The 13,971-nt window shown below is 35.5% G+C and overlaps 1 protein-coding gene across 1 annotated transcript; it reads left to right on the top strand.

The window, feature by feature from the left end:
* The first annotated feature begins 840 nt into the window (after nt 1-840).
* mst1 (macrophage stimulating 1) lies at nt 841-13,866 on the top strand. The gene is made up of 18 exons (XM_065279545.2): nt 841-995; nt 3,266-3,410; nt 5,365-5,480; nt 5,751-5,865; nt 7,267-7,403; nt 7,550-7,670; nt 7,797-7,915; nt 8,439-8,610; nt 8,693-8,823; nt 8,928-9,030; nt 9,230-9,366; nt 9,812-9,844; nt 9,926-10,040; nt 10,126-10,203; nt 10,476-10,622; nt 12,037-12,143; nt 12,323-12,462; nt 13,400-13,866. The coding sequence occupies exons 1-18, from the start codon at nt 941-943 to the stop codon at nt 13,559-13,561; spliced, it is 2,133 nt and encodes a 710-aa protein (XP_065135617.2). The 5' UTR covers nt 841-940; the 3' UTR covers nt 13,562-13,866.
* Nucleotides 13,867-13,971: the final 105 nt, after the last annotated feature.

Raw genomic sequence — 13,971 nt, forward strand, 5'->3', positions numbered from 1 at the left:
TTAAGGACTTCATTTGGACAACTTTAAATGTAATTTTCTCATTATTTTTTATTTTTGCCCCCTTAGATTCTAGATTTTAAAATAGTTGTATCTCGGTCAAATATTGTCCTAACAAACTATATGTTAAAGGTGCAGTGTGTAATTTTTAGAAAGATCTTTTGACAGAAATGCAAAGTAATATACAAAACTATATTATCAGGGGTGTATAAAGACCTTTCAAAATAAACCGTTATGTGTTTATTGCCTTAAAATCAGACGTTTTTATCTACATACACCGAGGGTCCCCTTACATGGAAGTCGCCATTTTGTGCCACCATGTTTCTACAGAAGCCCAAACTTTATTACTAAGTTGTCTCTGACAATGACATGTTCGTCCGGTGGCAGCTACTGTAGCTTCTCTATGTGTTTCAAAAGCGAGAGGTGAGCAGTGGACTGAGCCATTGGTTGCAATTCGCAACCTCACCACTAGATGCCGCTAAAATTTACACACTGCACCTTTAATAGAAAGCTATTTATTTAACTTTAAGATAATGTATTAATTTCAAAAATTGACCTTGAATTAATTAATTAGAATTAATTAGAAAACATCCAGTTTCAGGAAAAAGTAAAATATAATTAGTTTAAGTAATCAAGTTAATGTAATAAATATTAATTAATAAAGTGTTTATAATGTCATAGTAAATATAGACATATAATGTGTGTGTGTGTGTGTGTGTGTGTGTGTGTGTGTGTTAACATAACATGACATATAACAGATGTGTGTATGTTTGGGTTAAAACCTGATTGGTTTGAGCTGGATTAATTGGGAAATATCCAGTTCTTTCAGGTCAGGAGTGCAAACACACACACACATAAACACAAACTCTCTTCCCCCTTCATCAATCAAGAATCAAAGTCCCTCCGGTGAGATTGTTTGTTGGAGTAAAGCAGCACTTATACCATGATTTTCCTCTTCATTCTCACAGCTCTGGGGTTTTGGACTGATGCAGTTCACGGTAAGATCAATCTTCTCATCATTTCAGCATTTTAAGTAAAGATTTCTAACTTTTATTGACTGTTCTCGTACATTGTTGTTTTAGTCTTTGGGTACGATGTGTTTTTTGAAACCGAATGTGCGCAGCTTAGATTTTAAAGAATGGCTGTTACTCAAATCAACCTAATTCAGTATAGATCAGAATAATAATCAGTCAGTAGTACCATGGTACCACCAACAAACCATCACAGTAAGTTTTTGATACTTATTTGTGTGTTTTTTAAAAAAAAATTATTGTGGAGTAACATGTACATACCATACCACAACTATATAATGACATATCTTGTGGTGCCGTGTACATATACATACATCTTTGCTACATGCACTTCCTTACCATGGTATATATATATATATATATCAATGTACTATGGTATTTGATAGTATAAATGTGCCACAACGATTCTGTTGCAAAGGGGATTCATGTTTGAATCTCTCTGTACATGAATGCAAATATTTATATAAATGTGTAAAAAAAATTATAATAATGTTAAATCTATAAAGCTATAGGCCGGTTTCATGTAGCCTATGTCGTTTTTTTTAGGAGTTTCCTAAATTGCACACAGTTTACAGAAGCAAAGGTCATGTGTGTATTAGGCCCTCTGAGAGAGAAAGAGTTACATCACATTACCCCATAAAGCCTCTTAAAAATAAAAGTTTGTTGCAAGGCTGAATGGTTCCATAAAGAACCTTAAACATCTACTGCATCTTTGTAGTGGAAAAAGTTAAAAAAGAAAACTATACAATACATAGAAATTATTTATTTAAGAACTTAGACTGAAAGGTTCTTTGAGGAACCAAACATTGGCCCCTTATGGCATCACTAAATGCCATAAGAAGTAAAGCAGTGGTAAGGCTATATAAGGGCCAGGGCCAGATTCCACCCAACCAGAAGAGACAGGAAATATTTTTGTGAGAAAGCAGAACAAATCACGCATAAATGATAATAAACTCTCAAAATAATAATCGCTCAAATACAACTATTTATTAGCAAATATTAATTGTGATTAATTGCATACAAAATAAAAGTGTGTTTTTTTTGCATAGTATACAAGTGTGTGCTGTGTGTAATTATTAAATACACACACAGTCATTAATGTATTTAAGAAACATTTACATGTGTATGTGTATATATATATATATATATATATATATATATATATATATATATATATATAATTTATATTTTTATATATTCTATATTATATATAAATAAAAAATCTGAAGTGTATTTATGTTTGTATGTGTGTGTGTTTATATATACACAATAATTACACACAGTACACCCATATATTATGCAAAAAATTACTTTTATTTTGTGTGTGATTAATTGCGATTAATTTTTGCCCGGCGTTAGTAATTATATAAAAGGTTTATAATTTGCAGGTGTTTCTAAACCTTGAAAATGTTAACATTCAAGCCATTTTAAACTTTTTGAGTGCAAGAAGATGCTAAAGTGAGCTGTGCACAGACGCACACACATAATCAAGTGGACACACACTCATAGGCACATGCACGGAGATGCGCATTTAAAAAAACATGCAACAACATCTCTGCGCTTGTCAGGACACACAAGCAAAATTATATTGAAATACTACAGTCTTGGCAATTATTGTCATAAAAACAGTCAACGTAAACAGTTTTGAAAGATATCAGATGTGTGTCTCTGTGGATCCGTGCTTATCCGGTCTTAAAGTGACAGTACCCTCCAAAAACTACTTTTGTTTGTGTCCTTATGTTAATCAAACAACAGAAGACGAAGGGAAAATCACTTCTGTAGCTTTAAAAAGATTCATTTATATTTCATTTATAGAAGACAGTATTATTATTCATTTGATTCTATTTCTGTATCTAAATATTTTTTTAATACTGTACTTTATTTGTAACTTTGTTCTTTTCTATTTTCATATCATTTCTTGATTTGTTCTTATTTAATTTTCCCCCACCCCCTTTTTTTTTGCTAATCCAAAAAATTTTCGATCCATGGCTAATGTTATGTAAACAGTTTACTACTACTATATTGAAAAATTATGTAATTGAGGTCCATCGTATTTAATCAAGGTCAAGGCCATTTAAAATTTCTGCCCTCACCAGTGCTGTAAAGAACCCTTTATACAGTATGTTTATTTTGTAAAAGTGTAGATTCAGTGTGAACACAAACAGCATGTATGACACAGAGATTGAATAAGTTGAATGTTGAATAAGTGTTTGTGTTGTGTATGTGTGGTTTATTAGGATACCGCAGTGCTCTGAATGATTTCCAGCGTTCAGAAGGCAGAGAGTTGGTGCTGAAGTCCTGGAACGCAGATCGACTGACGCTTCTTCCCGGTGTCACACTAGAAGATTGTGCTAAGCGCTGCAAAGGAAGTCACGAATGCAGGTCTCTCACATGCACCTTACTGTCATATAAACTCCACTGGCACATTCTCAATTTAGCAGCTTTACAAAATGTATCCCAAAATTGACCATTCCAGATATACATATTGTGCAAAAAAGTCTTGAGCCACCTCAAAATGCTGTTTTAGAGAACATCCATATTGTATTACACTTTATAAAGTGAAAGGAAGTAGGTACACAAAATGTAAAAAAGCGTGCATGCATGTTCCTGCAATGGTTCAAATGTAAGTGGACATCACACTTAGGCTACTTGGAGTTAGGGGCAGTGGCGGCCGATCACTTCTTTTTTCGAGGGCGCTCGATGTGAAGTTCGTCACAACATGTATGTAGCCTGTCATGTGTGTGGTTCGTCGTTTCAAAATATGTGTTCTGCGTGTTGAGTGATCCGGTGTGCATCACGTGTCTTGTCAAAATAAGTGCCTGCTGCAGACGCGTCTAAAGGGTTTATGATAAAAGAAACACTCACGTTTGCCAGATACTCTAAATAATCTCATGCGTAATCATAGTTTACTGTTAAGGGAGTGACATGTGTGTATTTTGTGAACGGTTTTGACGCGTGTGCAGCTGGCACTTATTTTGACAAAAAACACGTGATGCACAGATCACATATTTTGGAAAACGGAACCACACACATGATACTCCGAACACTTATTTTGAATTAGCGCCCCTCGGTTGAGCAGTCAGGAGTCGCTACTGGTTACTGGCTTTATTTATTATTGATCTTGGGCTTGAAATACAACAACTGCATCACACAAAACACAAAGTTAAACAACAAACAATTCAGACAATAACACAACAGCACATAAATAATAAAATAATAATAATAGTAGGAAAAAAGTTGGTCCCATCTCAAATACATGGACCTTACCAGATATAAAGTGTTGAGTATTCATTCATTCATTCTGCACTTAGGCTATTTTATTATTCAATAGCCTAATTGCAGAATGAATGAATGAATACTCAACACTTTAGTTCATCATTTTATTTTGTTTTTAATACTGCATACAAATGTTGTATTCATTATACACTGCAGAAAAAGTTCAAGAATGTACAAAAGTTGTCAATGGAGTGGTACATTTTCATAAAGTACACTTTTATACTGAAAAGGAACATATTGGTACCTCAAAGGTACAATACTGGTATATATACAAAATGGTATATATTAGGACCTTTTAAAAAATTGCCATCTCAGTGACTTTTGAACCTTTATTCTGAGAGTGTATCATTACTAAAGCAACAAATCTAATGATGACAATGTGGCCTAAGACTTTTGCACACTACTGTTGGCCTATACACTTTAAAAAAATGGATAACACCTACATTTATTTTTCAGCTTAAATTTTCTCACTTTATGCAAAAAATGTAAGTTGATTAAAAATGACTTTGATTGATAACCCCTAAACATTTACGCTTTAATTAGATCCAACTTTAATTTTTTACATGGATCTTCAACAGGGGGTCCGGGGCCCCTTGGGGGTCCATGGTGGTATGACTGGGGGTCCTCCAAATATTCTTTGAATTCAAAATAATTATTTGGAAAAATAAAAAAATGCATTTCTATTCTTATGATAGAAATGATAAAATGCTTGATTGAAATGACGGTTCCCATATGAAATGGTATAAAACTTTAAGGAAACATTAAGGTTCACTGTAAAATCTATTCAATACATTTTAAATGTTATGTAGTATGTTAACAGAACGTATCTGTTTATACATAAAAATGCTAATTTTAATGATTGTAATGTAACCATCAGAACATGTAAACTTAGTCTTATTTTGATTCATGTACTGGAGGTACTTGCGGGGTCCTTGGCCTGAAAAAGGTTGAAGACCTCTGGTGTTGGGATATGTTGATAAAAATTGATTTCTTTTTTAAACAAAACATTCATTTAGTTATTTCCTATATAAAACTGTATATATATTGTTCTTCTTTTCAGAGCGTTTAATTATGAGTTTCGTCCCTCTGTGGTGTGTAAACATCTGCCATGGGTCGGCGATGCAGATAATGCAGATGTGAAGAGAAATGTGAACTGTGACCTCTATGAGATGAAAGGTTTGAAGCATGTTTCTCAAATCATTGCAGGAGAATTTAGAGATGCATTACGTCGTCTTACGTTGATAAAATAACACCTTTTTGGGGAGATCAAAAGCTTTATCTGGGTTTTTTAAAGAACACTATTCTGAAAATACAAGTTTAAGATGCCTTGAAATTAAACTTGTATGTTGAAAATCTTATCTTCTAGACTTCTTAAAATCTTTGTTTTGAAATATGTTTGAATGTATTAAAGTTATGAAATAACCGTTTATATTCTCATCATCTCAGTCTATGTAAGGAAGTGTATTGTTGGTAAAGGAGAAGACTATCGAGGGAAAGTGTCAACAACTAAAGATGGACGAACATGTCAACAGTGGTGGTCGAAATTTCCTCATGACCACAGGTATGAACTTTTATATATAGTAGAGTCACCTACATACACTAAAAAACATTATTCATTAAATTTGCCCAAGTTTTTTAAGGTAAGTCTAAATTTAGATATATGCATTAAGTTGAACTTACTCAATTCTTTTTAGTTACCTAAGCACAATTGAATTGAGTTGATCTGAGTAAAATGAGTTAAATTCAGCGATGCTACTATTCTACTTAAATTTCAAAATATAAAGTTATTAAACTAAGGCAACAGCACACATACACAGTTGAAACAGAAGCTGATTATGACATAAATATTTCCAATGCAAATGCTTTCAAATGAAGGCATTTACACTTACAGTGTAATGCTTTCTGGTCAAAACAACACTAAATAACTGTTAGATGTAAATAAGACTCTATTCAACTGCACAATGGTAACCATTTAAAAACTCAACATACATAATATGACAACAAACTAAATATTAACAAGTCCCCGTTTATTCTTATCTTAATTAAAAATGCATCAAATAACCCTTTATTTTCATATTTACTCTCATGAAAAGCATGCTGGGTTAATACAACACAAATTATTAATGTAGTCCCAACTTAAATGAGTCATGTCTACATAGGTTGATTTAAAACGTGTGTGATACGCCTAGAAACCACTTTATATTTTTCAATAAAACCAAAAACCATATTGTAATGGATTAAATTTGCACATTTGATTTTAATTAGGGCCATATCATTTTATCAGTGTATATAACTGTAAGTAAATCAGTTGTTTATATTATTATTATTATTATTATTATTATTTTGATTTGTTGTATAGCAATATTTAATTAATAAATACATACAATGGTGTTTGGAGCCAATCAGTGAGACCTGTCTTTGCATCTTTTTCTTAAAACTAACAAATATTTTGCTCTCACAGGATGCATGTAAACATGTTTAATGGGGACATATCATAAAAATCTTACTTGCATGTATAAGTGCTATAATTGGGTCCCCAGTGCGTGAATATGAACAACCCAATAACTTAGTTTTAGTAAACCATTCTCTGCAATCATGTGAAAAAATAGATCATTGAAATTTGGCTCCCCTTGTGATGTCAGAAGGGGATAATACCGCCCCTTAATCTGCACTATTCAACCACGGCACTGCTTTTAGGGCAGAGACCAGCTCATTTGCATGTTAAAGGACACATTCAAAAATGCTCACACCTACAAAGTGGAAATTTTAACATGATATAATAAATTATCTATATTATAGAACTTAACATACGCACTCTGGGGACCACAAAAATCATTAATTTGACAACTGATAAAGGACTTTAAATGTCCCCTTTAATTGAACATGAATTTTTTTGGGCAGTAAATAAATTAAGACATTACACTTGCAATGATTTAACATTTGTTAATGATGTCTGAAATAGATGGACTCCAGCCTCTAATAACGGTCTAGAGCTGAACTACTGCCGTAATCCGGACGGGGACCGAATCGGACCTTGGTGTTACACGACCGACCCTGAACGCAGATACGAAAGTTGTGACATCCCCCAGTGTAAAGATGGTAGAGAGCTGTTTTATTAGAAACTATCTCTGAATGCATCATTACACAAAAATATAAAAATAAACGTGCTTCATGATGCCATGTGATTGTGGCCCATCTTTAATAACCTTTTACAAATGTTTGTGTTGATTGTGATTGTGTGTTAGAGGTTTGTTTCACCTGTAACGGAGAAGAATACAGAGGTCAGGTGGATCACACAGTGAGCGGAAAAGAGTGTCAGAGATGGGATCAACAGTTTCCACATCAACACATCTATCAACCAGAGAAGTATGCAATCATTTTTTTGGGGGGGTTACAGTACCATGCACATATACATAGATGAAACATTGCTATATCTGATGATTGGTGTACTGATGTGAATCTTTTCTTTCATTCTGATGTTTGTATGTGCAGATACCCTGATAAAAGTCTGGATGATAATTATTGCCGTAACCCTGATGCCTCTCCGGTACCCTGGTGTTACACCACCGATTCAACCATGGAGAGAGAAAGTTGTGACATACGCAAGTGTGGTAAGTGTGTTTGACATATTAAATCATCATTTTAAACACAAACAAACTTTGAAAAAAAAAAGACAACAACAAAACACACCAGATGCACAACTTTAAAAAGTAATTGGCATTCTGTTAAACAGTGCATGAATTTCAATCTCCATTTAAATCGTTCGAATTATTATTCATATATTCTGTATAGAAGACAAATCTTGTCATATTCCAGAGGACACGCTTGTCATTTTCATTTGCATCAGTGCACAAGGCCAGATAAATGCATATGGCGTTTTATCTCAAAGCACAATATTATTAGTATTTTATTGGGATGAAAAGACAGTTTAGATTTCTGTGTGACATTCACACATTGTAGTTGAAACATTTGGAAAAGCAACTTACAGTGCATTTAAGTTATACATCTGGGAATCAAACCCTTGACCTTTGCGCTGTTAATGCAATTGAGCTAGGAACACATGTTGATGTCACATGACCAACTATTAATCATCTTTATATTGAGAAATAACGTGCTATTACATCTTCCCTGTAGCCGAGTCTCCGAAGCGCCGTCTTCGCTCCAGCTACACCACTAACTGCTTTCGTGGTCGTGGTGAGGATTACAGGGGAAAGGTCAATGAAACGACCTCCGGGATCCCATGCCAGCGCTGGGATGCACAGAAACCCCACGAGCACCCGTTTTATCCCAAAACCTATGAGTGCAAGTGAGTCAAGAGGGGCAGTCGGGGGTTAAATGTGTTTGGGAAATGAAACAGGTTTGACATTTTCTTTCTCTTCACACATCAGGGGTCTAGAGGAGAACTACTGTCGTAACCCAGACGGCTCAGAAGCACCCTGGTGCTTCACGTCTCTTCCTGGCATGAGAACGGCTCTGTGTCTGCAGATCAAACGCTGTGCCGATGATATCGAGGCAGAAGGTGCGGTCGCCATCTAGTGATGAAAAATACCTTTTTTTATTTTACATGACTGTATGATACACAGTATGACTCATATAACCAGATTTTATCTTTCATGTTTCAAGATTGCTATAACGAAATTGGCAAAAATTACCGAGGTGTCGTCCGCAAGACACGCAAAGGTATTCTCTGCCAAAAATGGAGCGTCAATACACCTCACAAAACCAAGTAAGATAAATAAACACTGTCTTATAAATGCTGGGTCAAAAATGGACAAAACCAACCCGTTTGGTACCTATGCTGGGTCAAATATAAACATTAATTTAACCCAGATGGCTGGGTTCGTCCCTTTTTGACTCATCGCAGGGTGTAAAGTTTATAATAAAACTTTCAATAAAATAAAAATATTTTCATGCAACATTTTCAGGATAAACCCCAAAACACACCCAGAAGCCAACCTGACGGAGAACTACTGCAGGAACCCTGATGGAGACCACCATGGACCCTGGTGCTACACCTCAGATCCAAAGACGGAGTTTGACTACTGTGCCATCAAGCAGTGTGGTGATGTGTCCACATTTATAATATTATCAAATCTCCAACCCTAAATGTCGGCCATCTTTAAGTCACACCACTAGGCGGCCATGTTTGCAATGCCATGCGAGACTAAAGTCATATCTACCTGAAGACAGATATCTCTAAATATCCCAATTAAACAACTTAGTTCTGACAAACAATTAAATCTGACATCAAGTGTATCTTAACTTTTGCTTCTTAAGTTGAAATTGTGCTAAAATGCCATTTTTTAGATGGTTTCAGCTACTGCGCATAGATTGGCAAGCGCCGTATGATACTCTGTATAGAGCCCCGCCCCCAGAGAGAATCATAAGTTCTTTTAACTGGAGGGCGGCCATATTGAGTGCCGCATTGTCCCCGATTTATAGTAATAGCTGTGCACATCTTGTCATATCCAATATTTTTGTCTAAAACCCTCTTTTCTTTCCATCAGCTGGAGAGAAAGTGCCAATCATTGGGCCCTCATGTAAGTCACATAGTGAGAAGAAATGCCCATCTGTGATGTGTCCACACAATGTGTCTAACACAAATGTCTTGATGTATACAGCCGAGGTTGTGTTTGACGAATGTGGAAAGCGAGAAGACCGCTTCCCGAAGTCCAAGTTGAGAATACTAGGTGGCACGCCGGGAAACTCTCCGTGGACGGTCAGCCTTAGGGATCGGTCAGTCTGTTTGTGTCTTTATCATTCAGTCATGTGTACACATAAAGGCTAAAGGTTTATTTACTCTGTGTCTTTCTGTGCTCAGGAAGGGAAATCACTTCTGCGGCGGTTCTCTGGTTAATTCTCAATGGATCATCAGCACTAAACAATGCTTTTCTTCCTGGTAACTTCATAGTTTTATTGGTCACATACATAACTATACAAGTATGACGCAGTATGTAGTGAAATACCTCGTTTGACTTCATCCCCAGAGATAAGCAAATATATATGTATATATGTATAGATTATGTATAAGGTACATGTAGAAAATAGTGCAAAATGACAGAAGATTATTAGAGGAATAGTTGTAATGTTTGCTTCTTTTAAACTTGTCTTTTAAAATGCAAAAATTATTATCATATGTGTGAATGTGTGTTTGTTTGTGGCTGTGTGCAGTTACGTGGATCTGACGGGATACACCGCTATGATGGGCACGTTGTTTCGTGATCCAGTGGATGGAGAACCGGATAGACAAACAATTCCTCTCACAAAGATCGTCTGCGGCCCAACTGAATCCCACCTGGTCATGCTGCAGCTAGAAAGGCATGAAACACATATATAAAAAAACACCACACATAGCAGACGACTCCGGGATGGAGTCCACACCGAAGTCTGCAGCTCCGGTGCGGATCTGGTGCAAATCCGGCCCGGAGTCGTCTTCTATCTGGAAAGTTTTTTGTACCATTATGCACTTACAAAATCTTACCATGGTATTACCACAGTTTTTAGTTACGACTTTGATGGTGATATCAGTAGTAGGGAAGTAGTTTGGAGTAGAATGATATATAAAGTCATCAATCCCATTATAACTTTCAGAAATGTGACATAAGCTGTCACTGGGAAGGTACCTATATAAATGTCTTACAATATCCAAACAGATATGGATACATTTGGTACCATCATATACCTTTGATATACTAATATGCACTCTTTAGGTACAAAGATGTACTTTTTGAAAGGGTACCACCCTACACTGCAAAAAATTATTTTCAAGAAAAGAAATTCAAGTATTTTTGTCTTGTATTCAGTAAAAATATCTAAAAATTCTTAAATTAAGATGCTTCTTCTTGATGAGCAAAACGACCTAAGAAAATAAGTCTTGTTTTTAGACCAAAAATATCAAATTTAAGTGATTTTGTGCATCAAACAAGCAAAAAAATCTGCCAATGGGATAAGCAAAATTTTGTTGAATTTTTCTTGAATTTAGTGTTTAAGAAAAAAAAAAAAAAATTTGCTTACCCCATTGGCGTATTTTTTTGATTGTTTTATGCACAAATTCACTTAAATTTGATATGTTTGGTCTATAAACTAGACTTATTTTCTTGGTTCGTTTTGCTTATCAAGAAAAATCATCTTAATTTAAGAATTTTTAGATATTTTTACTGAAAACAAGAAAAAAATACTAAGAAATTTTTCTGGAAAATCATTTTTTGCAGTGCAGTGACAGCTTTTTCAGCGTGTGTTTATTAAAGAGGACATATCATAAAATCTGACTTTTCCATGTTTAAGTGCTATAATTGGGTCCCCAGTGCTTCTATTAACCTAGTAAATGTGAAAAAGATCAACCCAGTAACTTAGTTTAGTAAGCCATTATCTGCAAACATGTGAAAAAATCTTTAAAATTTGGCTCCCCTTGTGCTGTCAGAGGGGGATAATACCGCCCCTCTATCTGCACTATCCAACCACAGCCCTGTCATTTAGTGCAGCTCATTTGCATTTTAAAGGAAGCACCCAAAATGGCACACCTACAAATTGGCAATTTTAACATGATATAATAAATTATCTATATGATATTTTGAGCTAAAACTTCACATACGTACTCTGTGATCATCAAAGATTTATTTTGCGTCTTAAAAAAGTCTTGTGCAATGTCCCCTTTAAAGTATCATGCAATACCATATCACTTTCTGTATGAAAGGAAAAAACAATTGTCACACTTGTTTTTTTTCTCTCACAGTCCTGCACAGTTTAATGAGCGTGTGTCTCAAATTTGTCTTCCGCCCGAACGCTACATTGTTCCAGAGGGAACCATCTGTGAAATCGCTGGCTGGGGAGAGACTAAAGGTGACACGCTACACTGTTATATGTCCTATAACCATAGTTATAAATGTACACACAAAATATACTCAACAGACGTGATTTTATCTCAAATCACAAGTCACTTTACTGGTAAATACTGCCTACTGAACATTCTTTCATCTTTTGCTCTCCATCACTGATCTTGACCTGTGTGTCTCTTTCAGGAACGGGCGATGAGACTGTATTAAATGTGGCTCAGATGCCGGTAATGAGCAATAGCCAATGCAACAAGTATTTCAAGGGTCGCGTTCGAGAGAATGAGATGTGCACAAATACGTTCCAGGCTGGGGCCGGTGCCTGTGAGGTTTGTAATGTACTCGCAAACCAACGATAAACTTTGTGATTATATGTGACATGTACACTTGACCTCTTACGTCATCACCTGGCGGCCATCTTACCACAGGGCGCTCGCTCAATCGTAGCATTATGTTTTAATGATGCAAGACTTTTAAATGACCATAACTTGCACAATTTTCTACCGCTTTTCAAATGGTTTGGTTTCTTACAAACGTTATTAACATGGCTATAATTCTAGATGCTTTAACATGTTTCATGAATTTTTTTTGAGTATTCAGTGACATCTTTGATGTTTATAACAAACCAAACGTTTAAAAAATTGGTAGAAAATTAAGCAAGGTATAGTCATTTAAAAGTACATGCATCATTAAAACACAATGCTACGAGTGAGCGAGCGCCCCGTGGTACGATGGCCGCCAAATGCGGACGTTCCACTCAATTGGCCAGCAGTGCGGGCGAGCATTTAGCCTTTATGGTTACGACCCAAAAATGGGTCACAGCAGGCCAAAAAATAACATAAGTAGCTATATAATTGTTAAATTAGCAAAAAATAGACTCAGCTTTTACAAGATAGGAGAAAATCTCTTTCAAGCCAAAAATTTCAGTATTTCAGCTCAAACTCATCAGTCATCGGTAAAAGCAGCAAGCAAGATTAACCACATACCATTTTAAAAAGGTTGAAAGCATGAAAATATATACAGTATGTATTCAACGTAAGCAAAACCAAGCATTGCAGACTTTGCAAAACAAGTTTGTGTTTGAAAGCTGAAGCGAATGTTGAAATCTGAAGTCATTTGCATAGTGAAACATTTCCTTTATACGTGCATTCGTGTGTCTGAACGAGATTTACGTTGGTCTGCTTTTGCAATAGATGGAACGAAGGATTGTGAAATGAGTAAGATGGTGCAGGTGCTCTGTAACGGTCTTTCTCTTTTCTTCTTTAGAGAGACTACGGTGGGCCGCTGGCCTGCCAGAACAGCGATTGTTGGGTCCTGGAGGGCGTGATCATACCGATGCGCCGGTGCGGACATCCTGGCCAACCGAACATCTTCATACGTGTGTCTGTTTACGTGGACTGGATTAAGAAGGTCATGGAGATGGCATAGTCATAATGCACGTGACAGCAGCTCATCTTTTCAAGCAATTTCTTCTATAGGCTAATTTATGATATATAAAGTATATGCAAAAATTATACACATGGCTATGGTAGACTTTGACTGTAATGTACTTAAAAGTGTGTTTTATAAGATTGTGTAACCATTTTTGTATAATTTTAAAGAGTTTAATTTACACAATTTTGTAAATGCATGTGTGCCTTTGCATAGCATTTAGTAATGCTTAACCCCTGACAAAAGTGTCTGAGCTATTCAAATTTTGATTTTATTGTGAATAAAATATCCCAAATACTAAATGTACACTCTTAACATTTATATTTTAGTATTATTATAGTGTATTTTATACACAGATCCTCACAGTCATCATCTCCTATTTATGTTTTAGTAAATTATTGTGTTTG

The sequence above is a fragment of the Paramisgurnus dabryanus genome, chromosome 7, assembly GCF_030506205.2.
Source record: "Paramisgurnus dabryanus chromosome 7, PD_genome_1.1, whole genome shotgun sequence".
In the NCBI taxonomy this organism is placed as follows: Eukaryota; Metazoa; Chordata; class Actinopteri; order Cypriniformes; family Cobitidae; genus Paramisgurnus; species Paramisgurnus dabryanus.

What these genes read in the sequence shown, in the direction of transcription:
- mst1 (XM_065279545.2), top strand. Translation starts at nt 941, where the DNA reads ATGATTTTCCTCTTCATTCTCACAGCTCTGGGGTTTTGGACTGATGCA. An exon ending in CCCAAAACCTATGAGTGCAA is followed by an intron (nt 8,611 to 8,692) that starts GTGAGTCAAGAG and finishes TTCACACATCAG; the next exon opens with GGGTCTAGAGGAGAACTACT. An exon ending in AATACACCTCACAAAACCAA is followed by an intron (nt 9,031 to 9,229) that starts GTAAGATAAATA and finishes CAACATTTTCAG; the next exon opens with GATAAACCCCAAAACACACC.